Source organism: Sinocyclocheilus rhinocerous, unplaced genomic scaffold, assembly GCF_001515625.1.
Source record: "Sinocyclocheilus rhinocerous isolate Xijiao unplaced genomic scaffold, SAMN03320098_v1.1 scaffold1759, whole genome shotgun sequence".
In the NCBI taxonomy this organism is placed as follows: domain Eukaryota; kingdom Metazoa; phylum Chordata; class Actinopteri; order Cypriniformes; family Cyprinidae; genus Sinocyclocheilus; species Sinocyclocheilus rhinocerous.
Window position 1 is genome coordinate 6,925 of NW_015633177.1, and position 13,654 is coordinate 20,578.

Consider the following 13,654-nt stretch of genomic DNA (forward strand, 5'->3'; position numbering starts at 1 on the left):
GGGAGCGCCGCTACAAGGCTACGTGAACGCGCTTTAGTCACATGAACGCGGGAAGGAGAACAACGTTGGGTCAACAACAGACTAGTGATGGGAAGACCGCCTCGTTTCCACGAATCGGTTCTTTTGAAGAGTTCATCCCAAAGAGCCGGTTCAGAAAACTGTTTCAGCGCTTCTTTATGCAACACGTGGTCCCTGACATCCCATGTGTAGTGTAAAATGTTCGTATCATATGTTCATATGTAACTGTTATACATACTGTAGCCAAGCTATTAATTATATTTCATTATTTTATTATTATTAAAGTAGGATTATTCTGTTCTGTTGTTGCGACCACGATACCGCTCATAAAGATAATTATATGACGTTATCTTTATGAGCGGAATCGTTTAAACAATAATCTTTTCACCAGAGATGCACATGAAACTTAGTATTGTTTCATGTGCATCTCTGGTGAAAAGTTACATTGTTTTGATACAATACCATTCTTTAAACTGTTTCGTACTAAATAAAGTCATAAACATATTTACAGCTCGTTAACATTTCTGTTTTTCGGCATTCAAAGAAACTTATTAGCCCCATCGGTCAATTCCTTGGTTTGAATGATTTTTCGAATCTCGCTAATTATGACTCGGACTCGTTCAAAGGATGATTCCCTATAGACTTTAATCCGGTTAAACACCATATTGAATTTAAAGCGGATGAAAACGAGGCTGTGAGGGATAGACTATGGCATAAATGTCCTAGATCATGTAATTATCACAACTCACAACTTTCAAAACTCTAAGTTTTGTGTAGCGAAAACAACAGTATGTCCATTAAATGCACTGCTCCTATCCCTCACAGCCTCTTTTTCATTGCTGTCAAAATTTTAATATAGCACTACCCTGACTAAGGTCTATTAGGAAAGCTGTCAACAGAAATGTTGTGAATTCGACATGTCCAAAAGAGCCAATCTGACCGACTCGTGTCTGTTTATTTGGTGTTACTCTTGAACTCTTGAATTGTTCCTATCAGATCTGTAAATTGGTTATTTAAAAAGATCCTATTCAAAAGAGGACATCAACAAAATAGTTCACTACTTGAGAAGATTTTGTACAATGAACTGTATAGGATTTCAATGGATTACATAAAGGTAACAAAAAGACCACCTGAGCACTTGTGTAATAAAGGTGTGTCAGTGATTTAAATAGTCTGTGACGTGCTTTAATTAAACAAATAGTTCCTTTTCCCAAGCCAGTCTATTTTTTACTGTCTGTCTACTTAAAAGTTTTTAAATTATTTATTGATGGAGGACTCCTGAGAGTTCCCTGTCTAGAATTAAGAGAGATACTTTTACCTGTCATTGGGTAGCCTACTACTGCTAGGTGTCCTATTGTATTACTGATGACCACTATAAAGTGTTCTTCGTGTCAGTTCTCATGAACAGAGTGCGTGAAATTAAATCGCAGTCAATCCCAAACCAGGTGCTGTTTGTTTTATGAGACATGGAAAAGTGTGCACACCTTTTATACACACTACGCGGAATCAATAATATTACAGTGAAGCAGATTTCTTGAATACAACAAGAACATTGCAGTGTAACTGTTTGTTATTGACTTTTTAAAATAATTTATATTGGGTAAATTCATTACAGCTAAAATATTACAGTATGTTTCAACAGTCTTCAGTATTTTCAAAGTCTTCCGGTTCAAATGTTCCTTTAGAAATTGTGATACACTACCATTTGAATGTTTGGGGTAAGTTTAAAATAATAATAATAAATAAAAAAATGACAGTAAAGATATTTATAATGATAAACAGGCAACCACTGTATTTACCTAAATTGTGTGAAACAGGTGTTGAAAGTAGGTGAGTGTATGTGCTGGTCATATCATGGCAATGGAAAAGAACACGCCTGTCTGTCAGCAGAGCCAAAACTTACTACTAATACAACAGTGCCATCATTGTCTATGACTGCAGACAAGACACACCTCTAGAAATGTGTCAATAAAGATGAAACATCACCTAGCCACACCTGTAGTTGTATATTAATAATCACTAATTATGAGTCATTTGTTAGAGATACATGACAAGCATATTTTAACAGGCTTAGATTAGCCACAATCTAAATAACTGACTGTAAAATAGGACAGTAGCACTATACTGTAAATTAGCCCTGTGCTCTGTTAAGCTTCCAAAATTGCCAACTCAGCCCCTGGAGGAAATGACATAATTGTTTACAGCTCTACAGCAGATGGAGGAATGAGAGTGGCCCCTCCTTTAGCCACGGGAGCAACCAGTGTGCCACACTGATGATTCAAAAAAGCATTGAGTAACAGTCTATTTTGCTCTCTCCCTTAGCGCAGCCCGGTGTGTTAAGATCCCAGAGTACTCCTGCTCTCACTACATCACTGCTTGAAACTGCCTTGTCAGCAAACTCCTGAATGTAGCCATTCCTTCTTCACATTACATAAAAGTCATTGCATTTATGAGACATACTGTATTAAGTGGAGTTACTCTAGAACAGGGGGCATCAAAATAATAACCATAACAAGGGACCATATTCCTAAAATATGAAGCCATATATAAAGAAAAAAGATACTATAAGACATAAATTACATAACTGACTTTTACCTTACCTTAGTCATAGCACTGACATAATAAATGATGTATGGAAGTATGGAAAATATACTTGTAAAATATTTACTTGTATTAAGTTCTCATTGTACTGTATCTTTTTTTAACCCACAGATATGGTGTCAACATTTTATACAAAGATTCATATATATATATATATATATATAAAGTCATCTAAACTATAAACTAAACTATACACAACCATATGCACTTTTTAAGGGCTATCAATAGAATTAAATAATCGTAATCATGACTAATCCCATGATTTCCAACCATCTTTAGAAAGCAAATTTTCTAAATGTTACCTTTTTAATTATTAATAAAATTGCCTGGTAAAATGCAAAGAGCTTGAGTATATGCAATAGAGTGAGAGCTATTCAGCTCAAGATTCCTAATAGAGCTCATATTTCTCCCTCTCAACTTTTCCAAAAGTGAGACAGAAACTGGTAATCTTACTCATTGCTTGTGGTTCTGTAACAAGATACAGAGGTTCTGTTTCTTTGGTTCCAGATCCAGCATCATACCATACAGTCTATGGCATAGACTGTATAAAAACATGGACGTAGTGTCCGTGACGTCACTCGTAGATTTCCGAAGAGCGTTTTTGAAGCTCAAAAGTGGGCGGAGTGGGCCGTCGCCATCTTGACAGCGCGTCACCGCGCGTCACTCCCGGATAATCGAAAATGGGCAAAGAGGCGGGAGCTGGCTGCTGAAACCACGCCCACCTAGCTCGACACCAAAATAATTTTTTGAAGCAGGCTGTAAACATGTTTTTTTCTGCTGTAAAGTTGGGCATTTTAATATGGGGAGTCTATGGGATTGACTCCCTTTTGCAGCCAGCCTCTAGCGGCCAGTTGATGAATTACAGTTTAAGTCACTTCCTTGTTGGCTTCACGAGAGAGTGAGAGGTTGCCGCTTGCTTCATACCTACTGGGTATGTCTTCTTCTATCGGTCTTGATAAGTACAAAATTAGGCTTTTAAATTTTCTTATTTTCTGTGCTAGAAAATGTATACTTTTACAATGGATCTCAGATAAAGCGCCCTCTGTTAAGATGTTGCATTGAACTATTTTTGAATACTTGCATTACCTGACTTGTATGTTCCATGATAAGGGTGGTGTATTTAATAAAATTTGGAAACCTTTTCTAACATATATTGTTGGTGACATTGCTTCCATCCTAACAAGAGGATTAATCTATAGGGATGGCTTATGGATGTCCGGGCTGATTGTTAGCTGCATTATACGTATTATTTATTGTCTGTATATCATTATTATTATCCCTTTTTCCCCCGACTTATGTATATGTTAACACATATGGAAATCTAATGTGCTAAAAAAAAAAATTTTTCTTTTTTCTTTGAGCCAAAATGTACTTTGTTGTTCTTTTTCCTTTTTTTGTTGTTGAATAAAAAATATTATTAATAAAATTAACATTTCTTACATTTCATATACTATTATTTTCATTAATTAAAACATTATTTTTCCTCTTTTTAAAAACCCTATTCTAGACGATGCAGTTGTTGAGGTAGTTTTGCAACTAGTAAAATCAGTGATAAAGTATGTACAGCCTACTGAAGATGAAACTGGCCTCTGCGTTTCTATTTTTTCTATCTGTTTCTATTTGCAAGTTTTGTATACAGTCCATGACCACAAACTATCCAGACTATGATGTTTTCCTCTGGAACTAATATTATCCACATTCTCCAATTTACTTCAGCCTCTCTGCTAATGATAATCTGTGTTAACAATGCATCTATTCAATGAAGTCTATCAGAACCAAATGTTTTCATGCATACTTGTGCAACTTATGAATGACTTGCTGATCTCTTCTGATCTTCTGTTCAGTCAATCTTGATTCCTTTATGTGCAATAAAGATGCTTATATTGGCATGTTTACGGTTAAAGATTAAAGGCTATATGGCTTCCTCACTGGTAATCCCAGCAGATATTAGTGTTCCCATCGTTGCTGGTTGAGCTTAAACCAGTGGGTACGGGACTGGGGGAGGGCTGGTAGGGATTAATTTTACAAGTTATGTAAGCATGCCAACCAACTAAAAGGAGAGAGAAAGTTGGAGATTAAAGGCGATGGAGGAAATTTCAGTAGGTTTAAGGAAGCAAGCAATTGGGGAGGAGAAATTCTGTGTCCTTAGAATGCTGAGCTTTTCTGGAATGTTGATGGTATTTGAACCACCCGCCCATGACTGAAAGAACGTTTTGTTTTCTCGCTGTGTTCGACAGAAAAAGGGACAGAGTGGGAACAGATGGGAAACAGAACTGTTTAGGTTCCCCAATCAATCCCCTATTTTCTTCAAAACACTTTTTCACTCATGACTAAACAGTGGCTAATGTATGCTTAAAGCTGATTACAAACATATGCTGAAACTAATTAACATTTAAATAGATACAGATAAACAGAGGCCAAATGAACAAAGGGAACATATTAAAAGTTAAAAAATTCAGTGTTCTTAAACAGTGAGAGATCATGCCCATATGCATTATGTCTTAAACATTTTCTATTATGCTTTCACAAAAGTCAAGACTTTTTTCCCCAAACATTGCAACAGCATTCTGTTGACCAGTCAAATTCCGCTAAAGGCGTGCAGGTTTGCATAATAGGGTAGGTTTTAGTTTGCTCATCTTACACAACTTTAGAGAACCTGAGCTGTGTGAGGTCACAAAGGAAGGACAAAAATTATTTGGAGTATATTCAAAGATGTTGGTTCAAGAAAGCCGAACATTATATACTGATATTGCAGAGGCAAAAATAAATAAATAAATAAATAAAAACACACACACTTGCAAAAACGTAACGTACTCTTATATCAACATACATGAGTAGAAAGGATTGACTAGTACATTTGTATGAGCGCAGTCTTTAAAAAAACTGCGATGTCGCCCCCTACTGTCAGTTCAACTCAATACCATTCATATTAAACTATGCGTGAGTGAGTGAGTGACGTGTGGCCAAGTATGGTGTCCCATACTCAGAACTTGTGCTCTGCATTTAAACCATCCAAGTGCACACACACTGTAGTGAACACACACACACACACACAGGTTTGTTTTTGTGAAAAGTGGGGACATCCCATAGGCATAATGTTTTTTTATACTGTACAGACCGTATATTCTATTGCCCTACACCAACCCTACCCCTAAGAACAAACACTCGGAGCAGTGGGCAGCCAATTTCGCTGCAGTGCCCGGGGAGGAATTGGGGGTTCAGTGCCTTGCTCAAGGGCACCTCAGTCATGGTTATTGAAGGTTGAAGAGAGTGCTGTTCATTTACTCCCCCACCTACAATTCTTGCCAATACTGAGACACGAACCTGCAACCTTCGATTACAAGTTCGACTCTCTAGGCCAGGGATGGGCAACTTCAGTCCTGGAGGTCCACTGTCCTGCAGAGTTTAGCTCCAACCCTAATCAAACACACCTGTCTGTAGCTTTCTAGTGATACTGAAGATATTGATTAGCTTGTTCAGGTGTGTTTGATTAAGGTTGGAGGATGTTTAGCTAGAAAAGCAGACAAAAACACAGAGAAAAATATTTATTTTTAGCAATGTCTGCAACATTTAATGCCAGGACTTTATGAATTTAAGACCTGATTTAAGACCTTTTTAGGTCTTAATTTGTGAAAAGGTGAATTAAGACTTTTAAAGACCTTTTCATGACCTGCAGAAACCATGGTTCATGCTAACTGTTTGATTGTCAGTATGAGACCACAAAACAAGCACAGACCACATAATTCCTGATAAACACATAATTGGCCTTTATTAACACTGCCTTCCAGAAAAAGAAAAAGGTTTTCAGCAGCCATACTGTGAGATACCCACAGTGCCTGCCGAGTCTGTGACGCTTCCGTGGGTTTAACGCCTATGCATTTTCATTCCCAAAATTGAATACCAATTCACAAAGTTCAACGCTGCACATATTTCAGAGACAGGGAAAAGCTGATGCAGTAACAATAACAGTGAAAATGCATTTTAGTGGCAATAAGATGCTCTAAAATAATGTTTTTCAACTGTGAAATTGCATTTTGTTTATGTTCCGTCTTCCATTACATAATGAGGTTGGTAAGGGCTAGCAATCCCACAGTGCCCTCTGGTGGTCAAAACTGGGACAAAGGTTTACATCAATGACAGCTTTGGTTTCCTGTCTGATATTAAAAGATGGTGACTTGCACAACAGGGCAGAGGAAGGGACGTGCCAGGTCACTGAGTAATCTGGAAACTTTTTAAACCATTTAACTGTTTCACAGTCTCTTGGGTGATACAAGGGGGTCTCCAGGGATTCCTAGAAACAGCATAGCAATTTGTCACCATCACCAAAATTAACGGGAACTAAAATTAGTGAACAGGAAATGAGCAATTTTGTCCTGCAAGCAGATGACAGGGCACTTCAGTGGGGCACTTTGAGTGACTGGAAACTAGTACTCATTTGGCTCAATAATGTCAATATTTACAAAAACAGAAATTAGATAAAGCACAATCATATCAAAAACTGCAAATCAAAATTGTCCTTCAGCAGTAATTAAAGCAAAGCCAGTTCAAAACAACTGTGTTGTGTTCACAAATATTTACATCAAATATATGCCATTCGGACTGTACATTCTCGTATATTTAAAGTGATTAAACAACTTATAACTTAGGTTTTTGTGCTTGCAGTCGATCAGAGGGCCCCGGATATCATAATCTAAATTAGTTGATGGAACAAATAAAAGCTTGAACAAAGTCCCTTGAACAAATAAAAGCTTGTAGCAGCGCTTTTCCATCATGATATTCCTTAATAATGAAAAAAGCCCTGTGACCTCCATGCACAAGAGTGAAAACCACAATTTTGGGTGTAAAAGTGTCAGCCCAGCAAAAGGCCCGACAGAGCATTCAGGTCCCTCATATATGGGTTGTCGCTGAGGATACGGTCAATACGCTGCTTTTGGTCAGGAAAGATGTCGTACAATTTCCTTTTGAGCTCTGTGGTTTCTGAGGGTGACCGCTGTGGAGGTGGAGAAGGGGACAGTCGAGGAAGGTGCCAGTCTGGAGGTCCAGAGTGTGGCCAGTGGGAAGGGGAAGAGGGATGTGCTGTGGACTGCGCTGCCGAGGCGTATACTGAAGGGGTTGCCCGAAGGTCTGTCCTTGGTGGGGCCATTATGGGACTACCTCTGTGAGAGGACAGAAAAGTTTGAGTAACAGACGAGACTAGGAATGTGTGATAACCACTGCTGGGTATTATTTTAAGGAAAAATGTTAGTTTTCGAACTCACCGACGGTCTTTAAATAGAAACTCATCTAGGTGAGGTCCATTCTTTCCAAGTGGGTCATCTGGGATCATAAAGTGATCTTCTACAAAGGTGAACTGTAAGAGTCTGAAAAATCCATACAGTGAGCTCTAAATCTGAGCAAACGTTAACTGAGCACACATAACACATCAATGTACACTATCGTTCAAATGTTTGGTGTCAATAAGTTTTTTTTATGGCTTCTCAAGTCTCAACCAGACCCTATTGCCCAAGGCTGCATTTACTTTCAAAAGTGTGAAATATTATTACAGTTTAAAAGAACTGTTTTCTATTTTAATATATTTTAAAATGTTAGTTATACCTGTGGTGGCAAAGCTGAATTTTCAGTAACATTACTCCAGTTATGAGTGTCACATGATATGCTGATTTGTGCTCAAGAAACATTGATTATTATTATCAGTGTTGGATGCAGCTGTCCTGCTTAATATTTTTGTGGAAACCGATATCAGGATTGAGAACATTCAAAAGAACAGCATTATTTATTTATTTATATCATTATTTAAACAGTATTTATTTGAAAGTGCTAAAAAAAAATAATAATAATAATAAAAAAATTGTACGTCTTGACTGTCAGTTTAATATGTCCCTGCTGAATAAAATAATTTATTTCTTTCTGACACCAAAACTTTGGAATAGTAGTGTATGTTATTAGAAAAAAAAGCACTGATGGTGTTCTGGACATCTTGCTGTAAAGGTGTTCTTCTTACCTCTCCTGAATAATCCTTCTCCACGCTTCTGACTGGTTCACAAAGTCCCTCAGGTTGTCATTGGTGACGATAACCCCACCTGTCTTCTCAGCCAGATGAAGTAGGAATCTGTGAAGAAGGTCATAGATCAAGCAGGGCATCGAGAAAAACCTAGGGCATGTATAAAACATTGTGTAGATTTCATCCTCAAAGTTCTCAGATTTTCCAATTCTACCCACTTGCTCTTGAAATAACCATTAAATGGAGCACACAACACCTGTTTTTATTATGCATGATTTCATCGGCATATAATTTCCATATTCATATCGGCATCCAGATAGGAAAACAGATGACACACACTGAAAATATATGTCTGTAAATATCTGTGCCGATACAAGAGACAATATGCAGTGTGCATATTTCTATATCTACTTTATTTTTTGTAAACTCCGATGTGTGCATGGGAAATGGTTTATGCACTTTGATATCCCATCTCTATTTTGTGCGTAGACATCTTTTATACACACGGAGTACATTTGTGTGATTTCCAGAAACATTATTGAAAATCAGTATGCAAATGAATCTAAGCCACAAGTTAAATACTATTTTGTCTGGTAATGTGTTCAGGAACAGACTTGTGTTCTAGATGACTTTTTAGCGGCTGGATCTTGTACCTGTCATCATGGGAGGAAATTCTCTGCCCACACACTTCTCTAGATGGAGTGAAAGAAAGGAGTCGCAAGTTTTCCAGCTGGGTCAGAAAGTGTTGTTCTGCAACAATATATGTAATATGTCACATTTCTGACTATAAATTTCAAGTCAAATTATATATATATATATATATATATATATATATTGCTGGTCTAATGACAGAAGGAAACTGAACTCCTACCAGTGATGTTGGGGTCTTTTTTCTGTCTCCACTGAGGAACAAAGACAGTGATTTCACGGTGCCCTCGGCGCCAAAAGGCCTCTACAGCGATGGCGATTCCACGACAAGAAAAGATTCGATGGAGTCCATGTCTAGTGAGAGCAAACAGGGAAGTGAAAGGTCATAACCAGTTTTGGAATAGCATGCTATCAAACTACTCCTACAATTTTAGCAGTATCTAGACATACGTTGTGCAGAGTTAACCTTTTCTGTGTACATGGAAGGTTTGGAGGACCTACTGCTTTTGTCAAAATGTAGTGCATTGAGTGGGATACTGTAGCCCACAATGTTTCCACTTTACTTTCCATTTACGGATGTGCAGCCATAAATAAACCATGTAGTGAGGTCATTTGAAAACAGTGTAACACTGCTGTTTTTTGAACATTTATCACTGCATTCTGTATCCAGAATTTTCAATTACTAGGCAGTATACAATATATTCCCTTATGCAGTAAAATGTATAAGAGGTGTAATTCATTCACATTCAAACATGCTAAATTAAACTAGAGGGCTGATTAAAAAGACAAAAGTCCCCTTCTGAATATCAATTTGCTCGATCAGGAAACAGCTCTGCATTTAATTTCACAATGCATCTACCACTGATAGAGAGATAAGTACATATGTAAATGCATTTGAGAACAGTGCTAGAAAATGTACTTCCTTTTACCTCGTCAAGTCTTGATTAGACACAACTGACGCAAAAGAGTGCAAAAATAGACACACATCTCCATCCATTCAAAACGCTCAGACAAAATGACACACGCATACAGATGTGCAGCCGTCTACAATCCCCCCCCAGTCCACACACAGTCACAGACACACAAACTGAACCACAGAGGGGTCACAGGGAAGTTCCCTCTACGAGAGAAAGTTATTTTAAACAGGAAGGGTTACAAAATCAACGACCGCTGACGTAAAGAGTCAGATAACTTTCCCAGTCTGGAAATGTAAATTGCTAAATATGCAAAAAAAAAAAAACCTTTCATTTCTCCCTTGTATTTCTGACAAAAAACACCAAATAAAAAAACCCCCATGTGGTTCATCTCTAACTCATCCATATGAAGATCTTATCCAGTGATTGTAGACTCTGACCTGATTATGTACACGACAGGACAGGTAAGACCTCAAGAATTGACCTGTAAATGTAGTCCTTTGTCCGAAATGACTCTAGACTGTGTCAGTACAGACTAGAGACTTTTTAAAATACTACAGACTTAGTAAAATAGGCGAGGCGCCATTTCGTTTCAGTGTAGATAGGTGTGAGGAACCTTTCATTTCAAAACAATCATACTACCTGAGAAAACTGTGAAATGAGAAATGAAACTGTACCAAATCCGGGATTCGTGCCAGGCCAAAGCAACATCATTACAGCAGGAACATGAACTGTATATACACAGCACCAGTTTCAGTCCACGACCTATGACCTCTCCTTCGCAGTGACTTTCATCTTCAAATGCAAGATATTGAGATCCCTCCTATCTGCTGTGGCAGTGGTTCTTGGTAACTGCATATTTGGGCTGCTATGGCAACAAGATTTCACCTGAAGATTTAGATCTAAAATATCATGCAAGCATACAAATCAGCCATGAGAAACCCTGGGTGAGCTGCTGCCTTTAAGACTGGCTGAACATGCGATAGACTGACTGTTCAGTGCTCTGCATGGATAATATGGTATAATTAGTTCAGGTATGAGCGTTCTGCAGCAGTCCATAGCTTTCTAAATGACTTTGTTTTCTTGAGTAGCAAAGGACAACCTTCGCATTACACGTTGCCCTTTTGTTTCTTGCTATAATTTGAGTGGGAACATTTCTTCAAAACTCAAGAATACACTATGTTTCAGATCTTTCTAGTATATGCCTACGTGTTTTGTTGAGGTAAAGGTCTTACAGTATTAAAAAAAATCCCACCTGACACCTTACCCCACGATATACCTTTCTATTCTCTGACTTCACTAGTAGGGTCTAAAACGATATCCTTTTCTTTACCCCTGTATAACACCTCAGTTTCCATTTTAGTACTTCTAAGAAGCGCAGTCACCTCCGGTAACTTAAAGGGCCAAATAGGGGGCTGACAAAGGGAGAGACCCACAGAGAGGTTGCCTTTTACATGGGAGGGAAGGAGGGAGGAAGGGGGTGTGGATGAGAAAGACAGATACTGCTATGCAGAAAGGAAAAAGGGGGTTGCACCTGGTTTTAGGTTTTCAAACACAAACACTTACATACTACAGTTCATTAACACACACAGAGCTTACTGGAAGTGACTTACTTTAACCTTTATGGGCACTTACACACTCAACAACACCAACGTTTTCACACTCCCTCAAATAGTCTCCAAAAAAAGCATCAGTCACACCTGTCCTTTACAATGGTTTCATAATATAAGAATTATTCAAATGCTGAACTCGAAATACTAAATGCATCATTTAAAGTTTAGGTAATTTACTCATCATCATGCTTTTCATTATCCCAAGGAACACAAAAGGAGAAATTCTGAAGAATGTTCATTTTCAAACAATGAAAGCAGCAGTGACAAGGATCTGTCAAGCCCCCTTCAAGTCTTCAAGCTATACGATAGACTCTGTGAGAAATTGCAGAAATAATGCAGAAATTTCAGTGTTCTTCACACAAAACTTTTGTGCTTTCAAACGACTTTCAATAGGCTACATTTATGGTGCTTTTTGGTAATTTTGGGAGTTTTACAGTAACTTATGCTGTCAACCAACTTCTAAATCTTTTCAAGTACTGGAATCTAGAAAGCTGGGTGGCTGATGCCAATTATAATGTCAATATATATAATGAAATTAAATGATAGCAAATGAGTTGTACTCATAGTTTTATTTTAGACAACAAAAGAACTAAAAAATAAATGTTTACTATCCATTGACAAAGCTGCCATTACAATTTGGAACTGACAAAGTGGGGAGATTTTTGAAGACTTTAAATTTGACCTTTGTGTAAATGGTTATTGCTAGCAAATGTCAAATATATAAAATCACCAAAAATAATGAGGATAAGTGAAGGCTGGAATACACTACACAACTAAAACCTGAACAGACTGTAAAACACTAGGCATCATACACTTGCTGAATTTGGAAATGTTTACCAAAAAAAACTGGGGCATCATGAACTAAATATATGAGGATCACACACTACTTTCTAGTTTTTCAACTACTTTCAGCAATGACCTTCAAGTTGCTCTGAACACAGCAAACTAAAATATTAAAGGGGTCATATGATGCAATTTCATTTTTTCCTTTCTCTTTGGAGTGTTACAAGCTCTTGTGGTATTCACAGACTGGATGGAATCATAGTCTAAAGCTAAAAAAAATCTTTGCACACTATACACTAGGTGATTTCTTGTGAAATCTGTCAACTCCAACTAGGGCTGTCAATTTTTTTTTCGAATTTCGAATATTCGTCGAATTTAAAATAAAAATCCACATTTAGGCAGCCTTATCAGTGGCGCACTAGATGCGATGACGATGTAAGGGTCGTTGCATTATAATGTTTTTGTTAGCCTATCCAGTTGAAGCCACTAGATGGAGCGCTGCTGTGTTGTTCATTAAAAATATTGCGGAAAAAGAGAACATCAATGCGGAGAAGATCTTGTTTACATCAAAACAGAAACCAAGCCGTTCACACAGAACACATATTTCACGCATTTTCTAGAGGGACATCTATTACCATTGCACTTGCATCTCGCACAAAGGAGCCGCATGTTTTGAAAGCCATGTAAAATTCATGCAATTTAACATATATCGAGACTTTATGGTGTTTTTTCCCCCCATCCCACTGCATCTCAATTTTTAAAAATGAAAAATGTACTCTGTGTGATTGGCTTTCCACCCTTTGTATTAAACTATGCATAGATACATGATGCTGTTTTGTTTATGGTTGTTTATGCAACTTAATTAATTATAATTGGTTTATAAACATTAAACATTATGCACTTTTTTCACAGATAGTCATGTTATCTTATGCTTTGAATAAACGTACTGCATTAGTAATATTTTGCTCGATGTGCCCTCTTGTGACCTCAGAAGAGAAGCCAAAAGCTTTTCTTCACCCTAACTGAAATTATGCTTTTTAAATTCGAATATAATTCGAATTTTGATAATATAAGTA

General features: G+C 37.5%; 1 protein-coding gene across 1 annotated transcript in view; it reads right to left on the reverse strand.

Moving 5' to 3' along the window:
- Window positions 1-6,362: 6,362 nt before the first annotated feature.
- Window positions 6,363-13,654, reverse strand: part of LOC107743359 (NEDD4-binding protein 1-like) — a 12,765-nt gene continuing 5,473 nt past the window's right edge. Inside the window, exons 3-7 of the mRNA XM_016556538.1 lie at window positions 9,492-9,622; window positions 9,274-9,370; window positions 8,621-8,728; window positions 7,878-7,979; window positions 6,363-7,775 (exon numbers count right to left, since the gene is read on the reverse strand). Coding sequence (XP_016412024.1) covers window positions 7,469-7,775; window positions 7,878-7,979; window positions 8,621-8,728; window positions 9,274-9,370; window positions 9,492-9,622 — 745 coding nt within the window. The 3' untranslated portion in view covers window positions 6,363-7,468. The remainder of the gene's footprint in view (window positions 7,776-7,877; window positions 7,980-8,620; window positions 8,729-9,273; window positions 9,371-9,491; window positions 9,623-13,654) is intronic.